Genomic DNA, 21825 nt, shown 5'->3' with positions numbered 1-21825 from the left:
ATGCTGTGGCTACGGTGGGGGCTGAGGGTTGTGAGCTGCGGCCTCTCCCCGCCGGGGAGCGCGGTATATGGTGGGCCCTGGAGCCGGCTGCGCAGAGTGCGTACACGCCGGGCCTTGCCGCTCGCGTTGGGGAGGTGGGAGAGGTTGGGCAGGCCGCGGGGGGAAGCGCCTCGGCTCGCCCTCTCCTCGTCCTAGCGGTCTTCCCGGCGGGCGCACCGGACTGCGGGCTCAGGGCTGCAGTGTGCTCCAGGCTGTGCAGGCCCTGCTTCCCTTCTCCTCCAGTGAACGGCGGTAGCCTTAGGAGAGGTGAAATGGCCTAGGAGGGAGCAGGCGGGGACGCCGTCCCTGCTTCCTGTTAAACACCCCGGGATGCCCACTCTGCTGCCCCACTTTGCTGTCACTTTTTGCCTCATTCATTGCTGAGTTCTGTCTGTCACTCGCAGGTTTTCGCAATGGCTGAGGATCTGAGAGCAGCGGTTGCCAGCCAGACAAAGAGACTGAACAGCAGCAGTGAGGTGATTGAAAGGCTGGAAGAAAATGGGCATCAAAACAAAAGATTGAAGACAGGTGCAAATGAGGAAGATGTGGAGGACCAGAATAAAAAATCACCCAAAAGGAAGATTGTGTTGTTGATGGCGTACTCAGGGAAAGGCTACCACGGGATGCAAGTATGTGGCTTGGCAAAACAATGTTGCCTGTTTTATGTGTTTATTTTAGGTTTATGACTGTAGTCTCAGTGGATGAGTAGGGAAGAAGCTGCAGCTCGAAAAGCTGGGGCAGGAATAGTGCATGCCTGTATTCAAATGGCTTGGTAGTAACTTGGATACAAATAGTTAATGGTGCATCTCAGATATTTGATGATTCTAGTGAGTCTGCCTTTAATATAGAGCATTAGAAGATGATCCTCCAAAAGCTGTTGCAGACCAGGCTCTTGAGACTCAGACATGGGCACTGTGGTTCTGTCAAAATCTGAGATGCTGTCTAGTGATCCCCTTCTGACAGTGCTCCAGCTTCTGGTTGAAAGTGATTTCATTTCAAAGTGATGGGCTAAGTTTCTTACAGGTTAGGCCTCAAGTTGTGTCATTACACGCAGATTCCAGAGAATTGATCTGTGTATTTGAATGAAGCAAATTTATTTCAGGTGTTACTGTCTCTATGAAAAGGTTATCTGTACTTGAAGATATTTTAAATTCTTTTTGTGATGGGTTCTAATGGGATGGCTTGCAGCAGCTTAAAAACAGGAAAACTGTTGCAAGATGCCTGTGTTTGTATGTGGAAGGAAAGGGATGTTGCTTTGTTACAGCAACAGCAGCTGAGCAGTGCCTCAGCATCAGACCTGCTTGTGGCACCCAGTACTGGCAGCAGGAAGATGATGTTGCTCCATCTGCTGCTCCTTTCAGCGTACTGCAAGCTCCATGCACACTCTTGAGGTGTACTTTAAAAGCTCCACGGTATAACTGATAAGAGTGCACATGGGGAAGGGAGTCTTTCATGCGTGTGCATCAAAGCAGATCTGTTCAACAGCAGTAAACCTTATGTTTGTGGGCACGTTTGTGTCAGTGCCTGCCAACTTTACTGCTCTTTTAAGGGAGTAGTGTGTGTGGAGTGTGTGCTCTGCAGCCTTACACGCAAGTGGAGTTGTGCAGAAGTCAATGGAGACGCCTGTAGTTTGCAATATACAGCAGCTCAGGTGAGCACAGCAACCCAATCTAATTCCAGAAACAGCATTTGTGTTTTTTTATAGGGTGTGGAGCAGCCACTGTTAACTTGCAGGCATTGGTATTTCATTGGTGCTGTTTCATGCAGATGAAGAAATCATTAAAAAGCTCCATTGCAGAAGTGAAATTAGAAATCATCCTTTACTTGAAATAGCAGCCAGAGGTAAATTGAAATGTAAAAGCTTTGTTAACACTTTGGTAAAGAATAGTTAGTTTTGTTAGAGAATGGCAGTGCTTTTAGGACTGTGAAGGGAAGACTTTTAAAACATTTCAGAGCAATGTTTGATTAACAAAATTTTTACCATCTTCAGTTATCCAATTATTACTGTTTGTTCTGTTTCTTATTTTTATTATATACCTCCTTTTAGAGAAATGTGGGATCCTCGCAGTTCAAGACAATTGAAGATGACTTAGTTTCAGCCCTTGTTCAGTCAGGCTGCATTCCAGAAAATCATGGGGAAGATATGAAGAAAATGTCTTTTCAGCGGTGTGCTCGAACAGATAAGGTACCTTAGTTAGTGCCTGTGCTCTCATAAACTATTGTACCCCTGCCAGTGCCACTGGGATTGACTGGAAAGCATTGTCTAGAGTGAAATCCACTAGCAGATAGAGAGAATGTTGCTTGGAACTTCTTTCCTTCACTGTTAAGTACAAGCAAATATTTAGGAAGTGCAGGATATTGATTAGATGGTGTTTGCAGAGCTGGTGCTTCATACCTAAACTTTGTGGGTTTTGTCACATTCCTCTCTTTCATCCTGCTAACCTGCTCTTCCTGCTCCTCACTGTTGCTGCCTGGCTGATGTGCTGCATCTCAGTTGCTTTCAAGCCTGTTGCAGCAGGGGTATAAGTCTGGATTGAGTTCATAGCTAATCTTACATATAAGTAATTTCTGTTGGTGCTTTACTTAAGAGCAGTCAGATGCAGTGAGATGTTGTGGAAGGGAGTGTCATGTTCTGCTCTCTAAGGTTGCCAAGGTGTGCTATGGCTGTACAGCACCAGCAGGTGTCCCAGGAGTACTCTGCCTTGGATTTCTGCCTGTGGCCTTGCCTTTGCCTCGCTTCAGCCTGAAATTACCAGTGTGAAAAAGGAATGAACTTGTTCTTCAGCTATTTCAATTCTGCAAGTGCTATCCCAGAGCTTCCAAGGTACATAATTATGTGTTTGTGTGTTCTGTGGTTTTTATAGGGTGTGTCTGCAGCTGGACAGATTGTGTCGCTAAAGGTCAGGCTAATAGATGACATCTTAGAAAAGATCAATAACCATCTTCCTTCTCACATCAGAATTCTGGGTAAGGATACTGGAATGGGCAGAGAAAATGTTTTCTAACAGAAGCTTTCTTCTGCAGAAGTCTTTCCCTTTCCATTCTGATTTTACTCATAAGCAGTTTTGTTTTAACATAAATCCAGATGTTTCAGTTAGTTTGAAAGTAGACTCCCACAAAACAAATTTGTTTTTCGATGTGCTTTACTTGTTTACTTATTTACTTATTGCTGTTGGTAGGAGTGAGATCACAAGGAGATTGTAACCTACTGAATCAAAATCCTAATGTCATTTTTAAAACAAGGTGTGAAGAGAGTCACTGGGGGATTCAACTCCAAGAATAAATGTGATGCCAGAACCTACTCTTACATGCTGCCAACGTTTGCCTTTGCCCATAAAGACCATGATGTGCAAGAAGAGGCTTATCGACTGGACAGAGAGACCCTTGACAAAGTCAATAAACTGCTTGCATGCTATAAAGGAACACACAACTTCCACAACTTCACATCCCAGAAGGGACCCAGGGACCCCAGCGCCAAGCGGTACATCATGGAGATGTACTGCGGAGAGCCCTTTGTGAGGGAAAACGTTGAATTTGCAGTGATCCAAGTGAAAGGTCAGAGTTTCATGATGCACCAGATAAGGAAGATGATTGGGCTGGTGATAGCGATTGTGAAAGGTTATGCTGCTGAGTCCATCATAGAGCGCAGCTGGGGGGAGGAGAAGGTAGATGTCCCCAAGGCCCCTGGGCTTGGGCTGGTGTTGGAAAGAGTACACTTTGAAAAGTACAACAGGCGTTTTGGGAACGATGGGCTGCACGAGCCGCTGGAGTGGACGCAGGAGGAGGAGAAGATTGCTGTTTTCAAAGAGCAGTACATTTATCCTACCATTATCAACACGGAAAGGGAGGAGAAATCCATGGCAAACTGGCTAAACACCCTCTCCATTCATGACTTCAACTCGTCTGCTGTGGAAATGCAAGTTAACAACAAAAATTCCAAGGTAATGATTGAAATGGTTATTTTATCAAACCAGCTGTCAAGCTGGAGTGGCTCTTTCCTTAGTAACATTTTGGTTGTTCTGTGAGTATGCCATGGAAGGTGACAGTCACCTGCAGTACGGATTGTGTATTTTCCATCTTAGTGCACTTGATGAGAGTGGAATGAACTCCACAAGGTGTTACTTTGGCAGGGCTTTGCATAGGGCAGTGGAGGGAGGGAGGGAGGAATTCTTTAAAGCACAGGCCAGTTTAGAATTAAAAACAGGCAGCAGAACTTGTGGACACGTTACCAGCCTTTGCTGTTGTGAAGCTGTCTGAGACACTAGTTTCCAGGTTGACAATTTCTCTTTAAATAACTGCTGACTCTTTGTATTCTCTGATTTGGGGCCAATTCACAATTTGTTTAATTCCCTGTTCACTAGATAAGGTTTGCAGTAAGGGAAATTTAGGACCAACTTCTTAAAGTAAATCTGCTATGAGCTCAGAATGGCTCATCAGAACAACTACTGAGTGAAAGTGGATAGTGCAGAATCTGATTTCTGACAACAGGAACTGCTGTCAGAAATTGCTATAAATTGCAGTAAACCAAAAGTGTACAGTACATTTCTAACCAAAAGAAAATTAGAGTTTTGGTTAAAGAATGTTTTTATGCTTCATATGTAGAATAATCCTTGCAAGAATAGGATGGAAAGATATTTGGGGCATGCTAGAGATAGGTTGGAAACCACATAAGGAAACTAGTGAAATTCACAGGGCCTTTCTTGAAATTGACAACTGCTGGAGTGACTTAAAATACAACAGTGTTTGAGTGCTTAAGTCCCTGATCAAACTGCAGCAAGCCCTGCTTGAGTGAGACGTCGGATGTGGTGACCTAAAGGTACTTACAGTTCTGTATGAAAATCATATTTTCTTGGTGAGAGGGCTGGTAGATCTTTGAGGGACAAATGAAAGGCATGGCTAAAACTGCAGTGTAGTGCAGCTCAGGAGAAAATAATGACCTCTTCTTCACTTAATGGTATCCTTAAATTAGCTTCATTTTGTGTAAGTAACGATCTCACTCTGAAGAATGTTAGGTTTACTCCTGTCTCTGCCATTTTTTGAGCATGGGAAAGAGTCAACACATCAAATAAGATCTATAGCCTCATTGACTAGTGTGTCGGTGTGAGCTGAAATTCCCCCCCCACCAACAATAACCAGGCTAGCTCAGTCTGGAAGCAAATGAAAAGCTGTATTTACAAGCAGAGTCTAAAATCTACAATGAAATGCAATGAATATGTATAAATATACAAAATTCACAACATTCACAAATATATACAATCAACAAAAAAAAAAGCACAATCGATCTCCCTTTGCTTCCCCCCAAGGGGACCCTCCCAAAGGGGCCTCTCTCTCCCAGGAGCTTCCCCCCCAGACCCCCCTGGACAGAGAAGCAGAGTTTAGTTAGAGCAGAAAGTTGTTAACTCAGCTGCCAAGGTCAGTGTGTTATCTTCAGCCAGAAGAGAAGAAGAAACAGCAGCCAGACAGCCCAGCAACTGCCCCCACTGCCGAACGCAGAATGTGCAGAGTGCCTACTTTGTTTTGGGTAATAGTTCTTAAACATTTCTATCTATCCAATGGAAGTGTTTAGAACAATCGTTATTTTGCTTTCTTACACCCAATAGTGACTTATTTACATTCTTTCACTTTCTCTGTTCTGAATTTTGCAAGGAAAAATTAAAAAGACAGTTTCAAACCATCACAACTAGTATAAGCAAGATACCAGAAATTTCTCAGGGTTATTTTTGTGTTCATGGTACCTGTTTTTTTTTTTTTTTTTTCCTGAAGATAGTGCTGTATGAGGACATTTGTGACAGAAGGTTATGACAAATGCCTCATTAGTGTAGTTAAATGGGACCCAATGAGACCATGTGTTGCAGAGTTCTTACCTGGATCAAAGGTCTTGATGATAATGCTGACAGGATGTACTGCTGACAGGTTCAAATTCACAGATGAATTGCTAGCAGGAGGCAGGCCTGCTTGAGTTATCTAAACTCAACCACATACAGTTTTGGCATTGCAGTTAGCACAAGCTGTCTGGAGAAAGACAAATAAGGGATGATAGGAGAGGCTCCTTTGAGATTCTGCAGGCTGTTTGCACTTCATGAGCTGTGCTTGCTGTTACGAAGACAACTGTCTGAGTCTCTCAGAATGTTTTGTCATAGGATATTAAATTGTCAATGTTACATTCCAGGCATTTGGAGGTTTATATGTTTTCAGCAAGTGGAAATGAGGAATAAAAGGAATAACTACAGATGTGTTGTCATGTCAGCCTTTCTTTATAAAATCGTTTGGTGCCAATCATATCAGTCAAAATACTTGCTTCAAAAAATTAAGTAACTCCCCTAAATTTATCACACTGTGACTCACTCCTGAAGGAGGGGCTCCCAGTTAAGAATTCAAACTTCAGTTTCCTTGTAAGTTGCTAACATTTGTAGTATTTCCTTAATACTACTTTGTACAACTGCCTTCACTTTTAAAAAAGTATTAGTGAGCCCTTGCATCTCTCTGCTACAGTTTGGGCATACATTCTCTGCAGCAGACAAAAAAAATTCTCAAATCTGGCTTTAGACAATGTAACAAATTTAACTTTTGAAGAACTTGCATGGGAAAAGCACTGGTTAACTTTTCTCACCTGCATTTATTTTAAACATCAGCATTTCATGCTATTCTCCCACATTTAGGTTTCCCACATACTGTAGGTTGTAATCATGCAGTTGTAAATGGAAAGAAATTTCTTCTGCTGGGGAGTGTAATTCAATGTACAAATTTTGTGCTGCAAGGAGCATCATTGACCATCACAGATTTGTTGCTGTAGGCAAGTCTAAGACACGAAGTTGGGTTCTAGCCCCATTTTCTTCTGCTTCTGGAGAAGTTTCAAGACAATGTCTTTGATTTAGGTCAGTCTCTAGATGTAAATGAAACACTAACAAGCTGTTTTCCATTTTACTTTGCAGAACAGCAGTGATCTCGAAGGCAGCGATGGTTGTGGTGATGATTCTGACTAACTGAATAAATGGCTGGATGTGGAACCTTGACTGCTTGCAATTCCCTTTGTCTACAAAAAAAAAAGTGGCCTTTCTAAATCCAAGAATCCAGAAAAGCAGGAGTTTGTGTGCTTGCAGAACAAGAACCGGATGGGTGCCCAGGAGAAACTGGGTGGGAAAGAGAGTGCAGTAGAAAAAGTGCAAGAAGCTTTTCATACCACTGACTGATTCACCTGACTGGTATACTTGAAAATAGTATCACAAGAGAGAAGCCTTGTAAAATAATCTTGTAATGCAGGATATCTTAATTGCTTTTTGAATAATGTTTTTATTATGTGTTTACCTGGAAAATAGTATTTTAACTATGTACAATCTCTACATAAAGATGGGGCAAAACATTTTAATACACCTTTTTTTTTTAATTATTATTGCTATTATGAAGTTGTGACTTCATGAACTTTTGATATTTTATTATTTTCTTCATCTTTACTTGACCTTTAAACACCATTAGGCTTTTATTTTCCAATTCATCTGTGACTCCTGTGGAATAACACTCATGGGTTAGCAACTCATTATCACGCTGACTGCTGTGAATTCTTTTGGTATTGAAACAAATCTGTGTTTTTCAAAAGTTCTTCAAGTCTGAAAATGATTCCTTACTCAGTAAGAGGTCTTAATTTTGGAATGTGGACTGAACAATACATTTCAAGATGAGACCTCTTCTTCATCATCCTCCCAGTATTGCCCACATGCTTGGGCAGATTTGAGAACATCAACCTAAGCTTTGTGTGTAATTGAGTCTTTTCCGCCTGAGGTGTCTTTTCACATACCTGCAGTTGAGACTTGAGGAGATGATGTAAATTAATTGTTAGGACTGCAGATTGAACGGTGTGCAGCCATGAACATTTAGCATAGGCTGTGGTGGATCACTAAATGTGTTGCTGCTGGTTTAGTGGAAGTTACTTAGCCATCTGCTCAGTTCAGGGTGGAATCAGTTTATTATGTGTGAAAGAACGGTGCTGACTTCCTCTGGGCATTAACCAATTTTGCATTCACTTTGTGTGTGAACTCTTAATTCCCACCAAGCTGCTTAGAACAGAGGGATGTGTGCACTGGGAAGCACATGTCTGGGGACTGTCTTCCTTTGTGAATTGATTTTTGATTTTTCTGTGTTTGGGGGATTTGCATACTCTGGAGTTCTTGTTCTTCTTTCCCTGTCTATGATTTGACTTCTGGTTCTTTTTTCCAACTGTCCTTGGAGTTGGTGGAAGAAAAAACAAAGGTAGCAGTCCTCCTGCCCTCCCTGCCTGTTAGAATGCTTTTGGAAGGGCTGGAATGGGATCTTCAAGCATTTGAGTACTAGTACAAGTGCTTGATACATTTCTCTAACTGGGTTTGTGTGGAGCCTTGCTTTGTAATGTGGTAGTTACTAAAAATAAGGAGTCAAATCTTTGCGCCTTCATTCAGTGGTTTCTGGCCGAAGCCTCTAATTTTATAGTTCCTTCTGGAATTAATTTATTTTATTTGCTGGAGCACAGCTGTCCTTTAGAAAGGAATTTTCTTGTTTATCCAGGTTTTAATTAAAACCTTTTGTTTTATTGTGAAGACCTTGCTCTGTTTTCTGGAAACAAGTGTGGAAATCATTCTGGAGAGAGACTTGCACCTAGATTTTAATTTAGATCCCCTGCTGGTTCATACTCATGACCTTATCTGCATTAGTCTCTTTCTGTCCCTTTCACTCAGACAAAAACCCAAACCTTTATTTCTGATGATAAAGGCCCCTGAACTGACGTGTATCTAGGTAGAAATCAATGATTAGCCTTTGGAGACAACAAAACAGTAATTAAAAACCTGGTATTTCTTATTTGTGGGTATGTCTGCTCTTTTATGGGGATTATTAATATGGTATTTCAGCTCCTAATGAAAAAAAATTAAATGAAGACAGAGTGGTTTAAATTCTGAAGCAGAAGACAAAGGCCGGTGCGAGCCCTCCCAGTAGGCCCGGTTGACCCCTGGGTCCGGCCAGAGCCTGGCAGGTGCCTGCGTTTGGGTGTTCCCCACCAGTGACCCTCCTTGGGGCTCCGAGACGCGGCTTGGCGAGCGGCCCGTGGGGCAAGCCTGCATTGAAGGGAGGCTGAACCCCGCTGCCGCCGCCCGGGCTCGACTGGCCGCAGGCGCGGGGGAGGTGCCTGCCCCGCGGCCGCTGGCAGCGCGCATGCGCCGGGCTCGCCGGCTGTCCGAGCGCTGCCCGAGCGTCGGAGCCGGGGCTAGCGGCCCAGGTGTGTGCCGGAGCGGCGGGGGGAGTGGGTGGTGTCGGAGCTGGGGCCGGTGACGCAGGTGTGTTCCGGAGTGGGGCACCGGGTGCGGTGGGAGGCGGAGTAGGGCTGGAGGCGATGGAGAGTTCGGGCTGCGCAGGGGCTCTGAGGCGGCTGTGGGCGGGTTCCCCGCTGCTGTCTGCGCATCCAGGTGCCGTACCAGGGCTGCTAAACTGGGATTAGTACTTGTGCTCTCTCTTGGAAGGTGGAGGATGCCCAGCGAGCTGCGTCTTTCCCACCTCGGGTACCGCGGCCCCTCCGTGGCCGGGTGCGGGCATTCCAGCGCTTGGGAAGTCCTGACAGGAGAGGTGACGGCAGCTGCCTCCGCGGCTCCTGCGGTGCCTTGCAGCAGGGGAGATTTGATAATGCGGTGCCTTTGAGCGTTCAGATAACTTTGTCTTTTCACTAAAGCTTCTTCACAGCCCGGCTAGTAGTGCGTTATTGCATTCCCAAGCCTTGAAACCCCGCTCGGGTTTGTGTCAATGCCATGCGAGGCCGTGGCACAGGTATAGGATAAATCATTCAGCACCTCAGGCGGCAGTGCTTGATGGGACAAGAGGTGTGGGGATCGCATGAGTGAGGGCAGGCATCACCCCTTGTTCGAGGGCATAGCCGTGTGTCAGAGCACCGACCCCTCCGCGTGCCCACGATGACTGTGGCCTCGGCCATCATGAGTCGCCTTGAATCGGTGTGCTGGAGAGAGCCAGGAGCGCCTCTTGACTGTTCTGTGTCATCTTCAAATGTATCCAGCCAAGACTCAGGATGTGCTGCAGGAGTCTTCTGTGTCTGACTTCTAGGAAGAAAGTCACTGCATAAATCCACTGGAGTGAAAAAGAAGTGTTAAAATTGAGTTAAAAGGTCAATGACTATTGAGATGAACTATTCCTAGGTTGGGCAGGAAGCAATTCTGTGACCAATGAAAATCATTTCATAGCAAAATAAAGCGAATTTAAAAGTTAAACCAAAGGTAAATGTGGCTGAGGTTTGGGAGTGGTAGATCATTTTATTGATAATGAGCTACTTTATTAGGCTAACTGTATTTTACTTCCAAAATAGGTCTCCACATAAAGACTCATCATTGGTTTTATTAACAGTTTAAACAACAACAAAAAAGTCATGACCTTTAATGCTGATACATCTAGTACATATATTAAAGACTTATGGAAAAGTATTTATGATCAAATCTACATTTTAAGCTTTGCAATTGTAGATAATTGCTGTAATGAGATTTTCCATAATTGTAACGTTATATCTAATACCAATTATTAGATGATTTAAAAGCCCTCTGGAGAAAATCTTAGAAATCTCCGTGAGGGCTGCACATCTCATTTTCCATGCACTGGGTTTAAATTGGTACCCTCTGTGCCTCATTTGTTGTTTTCTTTAATTGATGTTGTTGCATGACATTTTCCCTTTTTGGTCATTTGATACCCTGGTAGAGATTGGTTGCTTAGTTGTCACCTCTCTGCAGGGTGATGTTAGAAAGATCTTGGTGTTGAAGAGTGGAAAAATACATTCTGGGCTAGCACACTGATTCATCTGCATCTTCATAGCTTGTATGCAGTTTTGTTGTGCTATGGCAGAAAGTTGATTTGACCAACTAGCTGACAGTCTGTGTTGCCCCTTTCTTTGATTATTTGTGATACTCCAATATATTAATTACTGAAATCACACTTTAAAGAAGTTTCTCTGCAGGTGGAATGCCTCCTGTTCCTCAAGTGGCTCAACAGATCAACCAGGAGCACAACCAGCAGCAAAATGGACCAAACTTGTCAAGTTTGCATTGTTCCTTGCCAGCAGACTGTGATAAGAAGCATGTGATTTTGGTCCCAACTCCAGGTCCTGTACAACAACAGGTAACAGATTTGCATGTTATATTGTATGTGGCTTTGAGCAGCTGGGGTTTCTTTGGTGGGTTTTGTGGGTAACCACAGAAACAGAGCACTCATTAAGAAAGTCTAGATAAGATTCATTTTTGGCACTTCACTGCTACTTTCCCTTGACATTTTACTTCTGTGAAGAACCTGTCTTGTTCATTTACGTCATTTGCAATGTCTGCCCCACTGCCCAATATTCCTGAGCTGGATTTTCATTTTCATGGAGGCAAATTCATTTCAGGCTTCAAAGTAAATTTCAGGCATGTGTGGAAGGTTGCAGGTAAGTAAGTTCCAAGGTGCAGCAAGAGGAAACAGTGTGTCAACCCCACTGTGTCCTGGCAGGGCTGTCCTTTGTGTTTTGTGTTGAGACTTTGTGGAAGCCAGAATTTATTACTCCAGCCTGGGTAGGAAGGAGCAAGCAGTTTCTACAGAAGACTTTTCCAAGCACTAATAATTTGCATCAGATAGCCATTGTGTGGCACAGCTGGGTATAAAGCTTCCTTTACAATAAAATTTTGTGCTCATTTAAATTGGGAATGCTCTGAAGATAGCTGTATCTCTCTTTTGGTTTTAATTAATGGTGCACACATGCCATATGATTCCTTTTGAAGAGAGAATGGGAATGAGAAGGAATCAGCCAGATTCTCTAGGGGAGTAGAATTTGTTCTTGTAATGAAGTCCTAGAAGGAGATTTAATTAAAGAGACTTGATTATTTGAACTTTTTATGCAGCATATTTAGAATCACAATGCAAATTTGTGCTGCATGTGCTTCCTTGCCAGCAGCTACAGAATACTTACATGTGTTAATAAAAATGTCATAAACTAAATGTATTTTTATAGGAACTTGGTAGAGAATTCTGTCCATCTGCCATCTGGCAGAGCATTTCAATTCTATGAAAACTCTCACAGAATCAGCCCCTCTCTTCTGAAGAGATCTACAGGAAGAAAAAAATCAAGTTCTCAAGACTTCTCAAGTGTGCTACTCACAGTGCATCCCAAGCTTCTTTACTGATTTTACACAATACTGCTGCCTCACAAAGTCCTTCAGAGACTTTGCATAAATCTGCACAAGAAGATCTGCTATTCATTATCTTTTAATAAAGTGCAACTTCAAACAGCAAGAACTGAATAATAATTGCTATTGGTTATTCATGTAATGTTTTTCACAGTGACTTGTGCAGCAGGAAATACAAATTTAATTATGTTTGCTTGAAGGGAAATGAAATTCTGCAGCGAATATCAGCACTGAGGAAAGAAGGTTTATGGTCTCTGAAACGTCTGCCCAAACTCCAAGAGGCCCCAAGGCACAAATCACATCATGATTATCTTCTGGAAGAAATGCAGTGGATGGCAACTGACTTTGTTCAAGAGAGAAGATGGAAGATGGTAACTGCCAAGAGAGTAATGTGGCTTTGATATTTTTCAACCTGAAAAGGGGGTGGGGGGAAGAATAGGCAGCATTTTCGTGGTTAGGATGTGATCAGTGGGGATGTGTGAGTTTGGGTTTGCTTCCCTACTGTGTTTGTAAAGTTTGGGCTGTACTCCTGATGAGATTGTTATGTTGTTTTTTTTTTCTCCCAAAGGTTTGTTTTTTTTTCTCTAGAAATATACCTTTTAGATAGAAATTGTTTTAAGTTTTTACTCTGTTTTATTCAGCTGATTTTAAGTGTGGTTCATTATCATGAGGATTTGATACTTCATAAGAAAGCATACAAGAAAAGAGAAGTGGAGCACCTGAGGGCTGTTGCTGCTTTTACTGCTAGGGAAATTGAGCATTTCTGGTCCACCATTAAACAGGTAAATGTAAAAAATAAAAACAACAAAAAAACCAAAATAATAAATCTAAAGAGGTACTGAGTAAGAACCTATTAGTCCATAACAGTGAGAATCTTACAGCTGAGCTTTGCTCAGCCCACATGGTGAACATGATCTGTTAGTAAAGAAAGTTTCATCTTGGTGCACGAATAACTTCAGGTGGCTTACATGTCATGAAGGAGAATGTTTCACTTACCCTAATCAGGGCAGCTTGGCTTGCTGCAAACATTTTGATGTGAGTTATTCTTGGGTAGCTCTCGCTTATGACGTGGCTGGCTTCTATTCATGGTCAGTTTTGTGCAGACTGTTGGTTACTCTGAGTGCTCTGCATTGTAGCCACGTCTGATGCCTGTTGCCTGATGTCATGCTGTTGCAGAAACGTTGATAGCTGTATATGAAGTAAGTGCATTCCCATTCGTCATTTCCTTCTGCTCCTCCCCTCCCACTCTCTCTCCATTTTAGGTGGTAGATTTAAAATGGCAAGCAGAGTTAGAAAGGAGGAGGAAGAAAGTATTAAATTCACAGAACATCTCAAAAAAAGGTAATAAGAACCTTTTTTTTATTCTTTTTTTTTCTATTGTCCTTTTGCCTGCTGGTAGTACTAGTATAAGCTCACCACCTTACTACCAGGAGCTAGTATTTTGGTCTCAGTTTTGAGTCATAAATATCTCCTTTCTCTAGCTTGCTAACTTTCTGTAGCTTACTAAAGCCTTACTAAACGAGCTGTAAAGGCTTTTTGTTGCTGAGCTCTTGTTTTTATCAGGGATTAGTTTTATGGCCCTTGGGAGCTATGCATGAGACTGAATTCACTAAAACTATTGTGTATGCACCTGTGTCCTGCTGCAGCTTGCCCTTGTTTGTGTACTCCAGTTTGACAAGCTTACAGTGTTCTTATTGTGTAGAATTCTTGTGTTCCTTAGATCCTGCATTAGCTGTAAATGGCATCAAATCTGTTAATGACTTATTCATCTCTGATATGGCAGCACCATGTTTTTTATTATTTTGTGCAGAAATAAGAGACTCTCTGATTAAGAAAAAGAGCCTTCAGAAGGAGGTGGTGTTTCCAGATCTTCTCACATCTGCTGTAGAGAAACACATGGCAGATATAGCACACAGTGCTGCTGCTGCAGAAGCATTGTTCCCCAGAGACAGTGCTCCAATCACAACAGGAGTAAAAAGTGATTTTCCATCCTTATTATGTGGCACTCTTAGAGATTATCAACAGGCAGGCCTGGAGTGGTTGGCAAAGCTGTATAAGATGAATCTCAATGGCATTCTGGCTGATGAAGCTGGACTTGGAAAGACAGTGCAAGTTGTTGCTTTTTTTGCACACCTGGCATGTAATGAAGGTATGAAGTAGCTTTAATGTAATACATCTGTATTTTCTACAGTTCATTAGTAAATGTGTTTTCAGTAAGAAAAAAAAAATAATTGCTTTAATATAGAGACTGTAAGGAAATGTACCTGAAATAAATTTTATCAGAAAGGATGCCCAGTTCCTTTCATTGTTAGTGCATGTGTGTGTTTGTGTAGACACAGCAGCCTTTGCTTGTCAGTTCTGAGGTGGTATGCAGTCATTTCCAGTCATGCTGTGCCTTTTATCTCCATAGGTAACTGGGGCCCTATTCTTGTCATTTCACAAAACATGAATGTCCTGAAGTGGGAGACTGAACTGGAATGCTGGTGTCCTGCTTTGAAAATTCTTCTGTATCTTGGGAACCCAGAAGAACTTTTTAAAACCAGACAGGTATTGTGGAACATTGTTTCATCTCCACATGTTCTGGGCATACACATGAGTATCACACAAAGAAAATAACAGCCTGGGTCACAGTTGTACCACTGGGGTTAAACACTTCAGTACAGTGATAGCACAACGTGCCTCTCTTTTCTTTTGCTTTGTGACACACCAGAATAATGAAGGTGTATCCTCATTTCATGAATGCTAGTTCATAAGCAGACTTTGTTACTTCCCACTAACATCTGCCTCGATGACCAGAAACCTCTGGCTAGCCTTTTTAAGTGGTGAGTCTACATTAACTGCCACAATGTCCCTTTGCACAGATATTCTGACTAGGATCTAGTCTCTGTATGGGGAAGCTCAGATCTTTGCTCCAATGATTTGCATCTCATCTTGGTATTTGTAGAATGTTATTAACAAAATACATTGAATTATAACCAGAGAATTAAACCGAGCATTCTCTTCCCTTTGGGGATTTTGAAAGCTTTGAAGAACTGCATTGGGATAAAGTGCAAGATAATCCAGGAAGAGGAAATGATCATTTTCTCTCTGAAAGCCATCAAAAAAGCCTTCAGATTTTTTGTGTTTTTATGTTGCAGGAATGGACTGACCCCAACAACTTTAATGTATGTATAGCCTCCTGCAATCAATTCTTTAAAGATTATGAAGCATTCATGAAAGTGCAATGGACTTACCTAGTTTTAGATGAGAGGCAGAATGGTAATAATCTGTCAGAGAAGCACTGGGATGCAATATTCAATCTCCAGAGGTGTGAAGTGTTCATTCAAATTTTTCTTTCTGCCTTTGGTGGTTAGTTTCTGAAATAACTTCAAGCCTTGTAATTGCAGGTTTAAAATGTTTTCTTGCTGTGATGTAATTTATGAAACAGATCTTACCTTAATTGCTGTCTTCATTGCTCACAGCCATCATCATTTACTCTTGATGGATACGCTTCTGCCTACTGCCTTGAAAGATCTGTGGGCCGTTGCCTGTTTCCTGATTCCAGGGATTTCCCAGTCCTATCTGGATTTTCTGAAGGTGGAGGGGAATGAAGATCATTACCACAGGACCTCAGTGAGACTGAAGAGAGTATGTTTCCCTTAAGAGTATTGTCTTCATACTAGAATCTCCTTCTCTGAGCAAAAGACAACGAGGAAACAATTGTGTTGTGTTCATTTAGGCAGTGCAGTCGTTTGTTCTGCGGAGGTGCAAAACGCAGGTCGAGAAGCAGTTGCCAAGGAAATATGAGCATGTGCTTCCATGTGCTCTGTCTGAGAGGCAGAAGTCAATGTACCAAGCCATCTTGTCTCAACCAAGGTACATCTGTTGAGTGGTTCTTGATTGTTCTTGTTAATTCATCATTGGGGAGGAATAACAACATGCATCAGTACAGGTTAGGAGCTGGGAAGCAGCTCCACAGAGAAAGACCTTGGAGTGCTGGTGGATAGCAAGTTCTCCATGGGACAGCAATGTGCTCTTGTGGCAAAGAGAGCCAGTGGGATCCTGGGATGCATCAAGAAAGGTGTGGCCAGCAGGTCTAGGGAAGTTCTTCTACCTCTCTACTCTGTCCTGGTGAGACCACACTTAGAATACTGTGTCCAGTTTTGGGCTTCCCAGGTCAAGAGAGACAGAGACCTGCTGGAGAGAATCCAACAGAGAGCCAGGAGGATGATTAGGGGACTTGAGCATCTCCCCTACAGAGAGAGAATGAGAGCCCTGGGGCTATTTAGTCTGGAGAAGAGAAGACTGAGAGGGGATCTCATCAATGTGTATAAATACCTGAGGGGTGGGTGTCAAGTGGAGGGGGCCAGGCTCTTTTCAGTGGTTCACAGTGATAAGACAAGGAACAATGGGTTCAAACTTGAACATAGAAGATTTCACCTCAACATGAGGAGAAACTTCTTTACAGTGAGGGTGACAGAGCACTGGAACAGGCTGCTCAGGGGGGTTGTGGAGTCTGCATTTTTAAACTCATGCTATTCTATTTTTGATAACTTGAGTGTTACCAGCATGAGTGTGCAGAAAGATCTCAGCTCCTAAAAGCACTGTTTTAAAAAGGTAATTTAAACTGTATTTTCATTTCAAATAACAGAACCCAAGAATGTCTTAGAGGTGGACACTTTGTCAGTATCCTTCCCATTCTGACACAGCTGCTGAGGGTGTGTAATCATCCTGACCTGATAAGCCCCCGGCTTCCCAGTTCTTCCTGTGTATTGGACCCACTGGAGTTCACAACTGCTTCTTTAGTGCTGAATGCATTAGGATGGGATCTTTGGAAGGTGGGTGGGGAAGTAATTCTCTTCTGCTTGACTTGATTTGACTGGGAGAACAGGTGGCTCATGACATAAAATTTCTTGCACGTAATTTAGGTTCCAATTAAATTTTAGAATCTGAATTGCTAATTCATTTTTTGTTTTAGAAGCAACTGCTGTGATTATAAATAATAACCAGTGACTTCATGGTAGTACTGAATGTAGTAGGTACATTGGGAATTTGCTGTCCTTGTCAAAGAAGGTCAGAGTATTTTGCAGCATTTTCTGGTTTAGCTTAAATTTTCCAGTTAACCTAAACCAATAGGTCTTGAAATCAAGGGAAGAGTTCTTGTCCTGTCCTGTAGAGCAGCAAGGGCATAGCTAAGCTGTGTACAACTCTGGAGATGAGAAGCTGTATCAAATTCCACAATTTAGATTTAACTGTAGTAGTTCTAACTAGAAAAAAAGCCCTGGATGAAATCCAGTTGTAATGATTTCAGCAATATTAGAGGCTTAAGAAATCTTGACTGGACAAAGCTAAAACAGTAGCACCATGTGTCCTGAGAAATTCAAACAGCTACAACTTTAAGCCTGTTGGAAAAATCATTTCAGGGCAGGGGGGACAGGATGACTGTCAAAGGCTTGTGCAGGCAGTAGGGTTGATGTATCACAATGAGAATGGATGAGTCTTGAGTGCCTGCTCTACAAAGACAACAAGCACTGAATTAACTGCAGAGCTTGTAATTTGAAGGTACTGTCCTGCTTTTTGACTCTTGGTAACATGAGAATAATGCTCTATTTCCATGCTGTGGGTAGCTGAAACCTTTTAAAGTAACAGCAGCTGCTCTCTGCAAAATCACATGACACTTGGCTCTGTGGTTTGGTTTAATTCTGCAGTCAGCTGTGAGCTTTTTAATCATTCTCAGATAATGTGGTATTATTACTACTGTTTTCCTTTTTTTTTTTTTTTTACTGCAAATGAATGGTAACAGAATATTTCTTTAGTTTGGGTTTGGTTTTGTTTCTTAAGCATGCAGACTGGTCTCTCTTTGATGTGATTGGGCTGGAGAACAAAATTACTTGCTATGAAGCACAAATACTGCCAAAACTGAAGGTAACTAGGAAGCTTATTGAAGAGATGTACTGTTCTCCTTCATCACCCAGACTTGAGCCAGTGAAGCTCAAACCAAATAGGTATGCAATGTTCCTGTGACTGATTCATTGATTTATTTAAGTAACAGGTAAAATGGGTAATATTTGTGAGGGTTGAGAGGCTTCATTTAGAAGCATTTCTTTTTCTTCCTGCCTTTTGTTTCCAAACTGATCACTGCCAGAGACTGTATACCAGGCTTCTGAGGGAAAGCAGACTGCTTTTTGCCACTAATAGTTCTTTTCATTTATGAAGGCTCAGTTGTGATCTTTCCTGCCAAAGTCAATAGAATTTAAGTCTGTTGTCTTTTTGATCAGATGGTGGAAGTGACTCCTGCAGCAGAGTTTCCTAAACAGAACAATTAAATCTTCTCCTAGTTAATTTTAAGTCTAAGATGTGCTTGCAAAGCACTTGAAGAAATCTTGGTTGATTGTTGGTTGGGTTTATTATTTTGGAGGGGGGAAGTCTGTATGTGTGTGATTTTAAAAGGTGTTCTGTTAAATTTTGACCTTTTTAGGTTTGCCATTGATTCCTCTCTTTGAAGAGAGATTGGAAGGGTTAATTTTTGAGTCCTGGAGCCAATGTAATTCTGCTGAAGAACAGTGTAGACTTAATCTTATCATAAATAAGTAGACTTAAACCTGTCATAAATTAACCTGTAGGACCCCCAGACAGCTTGTGTAACAGGTGGTAAGGAGCATGTCCTGCACTAGTTCTGTTCAGCCAGAAGGGAGCTTTGTCAGTTAATGACATTCAAGAATGGAATCATTAGCCAAAATATATATGTGAAGCAGAAAAAGAACTCACTCTTTTGCACTTTGACTTTAGTTTCCCAAAAGATTTTTAAAGACAGACTCCCTGAAGATGCATGGAAGTGGAGATCCCCTAATTTTTGTACATAGATTGCACTGAGCCACTTTGCTCTGTTAAGAAACTTGATCCTTATTAACATCTTCTGGGGAGTTTTCTTGCTGTCTCCAGACATCCAAGGATGATTTAGGAATGTGGGAGATCTGCCATGTTTGTACTCTTCCATGTAATCAGAGAAGCCTGGAGCCTCTGAGCATTTAGTGAACTAGCATTTTACAACACATTTTTTTTTTCTTTATGTTGAGTAAAACAGAATCCTTCTTCATGAAGTTGGGTACCTGTTGTAGCTCAGATTACTGACTAATAATAACTATTTGCATTTTAACTTGATTTTTGTATTAGAGTGAAGGGATTGACAACCTTTTGTGTGTGCAGAAAGGCAATTTGTTATTTTTAAGGTTATTTACACCAGTACTGTATGGAGAGAAGCCTGAAGGTAGGACGAGAGACTTCTCAAGGTGTCAGTTGCAGCAGACAGTGGACACAGCAACAGTTGCAGCAAATCACCATGAGAAGACACAAAGACAACATTATGCCATGTTTTCAGAAAATCAGCTTAGGAAAGGTGAGTTGTACACAAAATAAACAATAGCTTTCTGGTTTGCTGTCTGTTTTTTTAATATTGCTTGAATTTGGGGGAGAAATGAGGTTGTACTCAATGTGTTTGGGCAACCCTTATTTTAATACCAACTTCCATTAGCAGTTTTCTAACAGAAGTTTGCTCAGAAAATCAAAATTCCTTATTATCTGTCTGTCTGTCATAAACAGAGTGATACAGTTGTGCAAACAGTGCAAATTTTGCTGCAGTTGTGTTGGTCTCCAGGTGTATCATGTGAATGAAACTCTCTTCAGACTTGACCTGCAGTGTGTGAGGCAGCTTTGCACACTTGTCATTCTTAACTGACTGAGCAGATTTAGGCATTATCACTGTCTCATTGTCTAGATTGCTAAAAGTGAATGGTGCAGGAAAAGGTCTCTTATCCTGTGGTTGTTTTCTCACACCTGTTCAGACTCTGGAAGCCCTTGCAAAGTTTGTACACTGTCAAATCAAATAAGTAGATGTGTGAAATACCTGAAATAACTGTAGCTAGGAAGTCATCCTTTGCTCTGGTTTTCTTTTGTTTAAATAGGTGTACCAGTGGTACTGAGAGGAAGAACATTTTTCTTGTGTAGTATAAGAACACAGAGTATTAGAGGGAGACTTAATCTGTTTACAGTTGAGTGCAACCCAAGAGTTATGTCTGGAGCAAAGTCACCCTTCCTTGAAATGGGACACACCATTTGCATGGCATAAGCATTCAAACCCTGTGGTGTACAGTGAGGAAACTCTTTGTTTTAAACCTTGTACTTTGTTTCTTGTCTTCATTTAACAGCCAGCAAGATGGTGCATGGCCCAATGGCTTCCACAGCTGGAGCAGAAGAGGCAAGTGCTGAGCCAGAGAAGCCTGTAACGTTGCAGTTCAGAGGGAAAACGTTTGCTTTGTCTTACAGTCAGTTCTGTCTCCTTATTGGTAGACAGTCTCTGAAGCATCGAGGTAAGGTGCTACAGGATTTCATTCCTGTCTTTCTCTTTAATCTTTTGCCTTTTAAACTTTTAAACTATTCAAAAAAATCAATATCCTAGGAGCTACAATATCCCCATGTTGTAATATCAGGTGTCTGTGGAATGATGTTATTTTTCTCATTAAAATATTTCTCTTGTCTTGTTGCTTTCCTGGAAAAATGACTTCACTAAAGTGACAGTGGATGACTTGAGTACTAAATCGAACTCAGTGTCTACACTTTCATGTCCAACTCAGGTACTATGCTAACTCTTTATATGATAAGATCATGAGCAGTGCATAGTTTGTTTGTCTCTGTTAGCTGAAATAGTCAAAGCTTTAATATTTTAGGCATGTAGAATATTGTAATTGACTAGTCTCATCCATCTGTGCTGTGCACTCTCCAATGGTAGTTTTAAAGTCCTGTTGTATTTTTTTCTACTAGGCATAGAGTAGGAAAGTAGATTTATTTTCCATTAAAATACCAAACCTAGCATCTGTCCCTGTATCACTAATACTATTCTAATCATCAGCTTTTCTCCACTTTTCCTTTCATAGTCATTCACAGAACTCTTGCATTAACTGAATTATCCTTACTTTCAACTTTCTTTTGCATACATTTCTTTTCCTGTATAAGCTTTATCTGGTGAAAATGCATTCAGAAAAGAATTTTGAATTTAAAGGGTGGCATAGAAGAAAAAAAGCAACTGAAAGAACACCTGGACAAAATCTATTTTGGGAATGAACATCGTTGCTCCAGAGCCCCCCTGTATGGCAGAGACTTGTTGGAAATTTGCTCTTGGATCACTGAAAGAAAAATCTCTCAGTGTTATTCAGCCAGGATTAACAAATGGCACTGGGCTGGCTTTGCAAATTGCCTGCCATATCCAAGTACTTCAGAGGTTCTCAGGGATCCATTGCAAGAACTCATTTTGACATTGAAGCAGCAACAGATAGCCCTGAAGGATGTTGTTACCAGGTAATGGGGACAAATCCATTTGCAGTCTTTGCACAGATGCAGTGCTTGTGTCCTGCCATCCAAAGCAGACTATTTATGTCAAGCACTCTAAAATGCTAGAAGTGATACATGAGTTGCCTTTTTTAATCCTTATTGCAAGCTAATCCCCTCTTTGAAGAATCTATTTGCATCCCAATATATAATTTTAGATTATTCTAAGATTTTAAACCTCTTAATAGTTCCATGGCATTTTTTATTAGTTACATAGCAATGATAGCTTATTTTCACTTACCTTGTGGGTTTTTTT

The 21825-nt window shown here is 41.6% G+C and overlaps 1 protein-coding gene across 1 annotated transcript; it reads left to right on the top strand.

Annotated features, from left to right (window-relative positions):
* PUS1 (pseudouridine synthase 1) lies at positions 1 to 7185 on the top strand. Its single transcript, XM_054392908.1, has 6 exons — positions 1 to 96; positions 444 to 668; positions 2087 to 2224; positions 2904 to 3006; positions 3283 to 3980; positions 6972 to 7185. The coding sequence occupies exons 1-6, from the start codon at positions 1 to 3 to the stop codon at positions 7020 to 7022; spliced, it is 1311 nt and encodes a 436-aa protein (XP_054248883.1). The 3' UTR covers positions 7023 to 7185.
* The last annotated feature ends 14640 nt before the right edge of the window (positions 7186 to 21825 follow it).

Source organism: Indicator indicator, chromosome 26 (assembly GCF_027791375.1).
Source record: "Indicator indicator isolate 239-I01 chromosome 26, UM_Iind_1.1, whole genome shotgun sequence".
In the NCBI taxonomy this organism is placed as follows: Eukaryota; Metazoa; Chordata; class Aves; order Piciformes; family Indicatoridae; genus Indicator; species Indicator indicator.
Note: the sequence above shows the minus strand (reverse complement) of the source record. Positions and strands in the feature narration are given on the sequence as shown.

Coding starts and splice junctions, on each gene's coding strand:
- PUS1 (XM_054392908.1), top strand. CDS start 1: ATGCTGTGGCTACGGTGGGGGCTGAGGGTTGTGAGCTGCGGCCTCTCC. Junction 669..2,086: donor AAGGCTACCACGGGATGCAA/GTATGTGGCTTG, acceptor ACCTCCTTTTAG/AGAAATGTGGGATCCTCGCA. Junction 3,007..3,282: donor TTCTCACATCAGAATTCTGG/GTAAGGATACTG, acceptor TTTTAAAACAAG/GTGTGAAGAGAGTCACTGGG.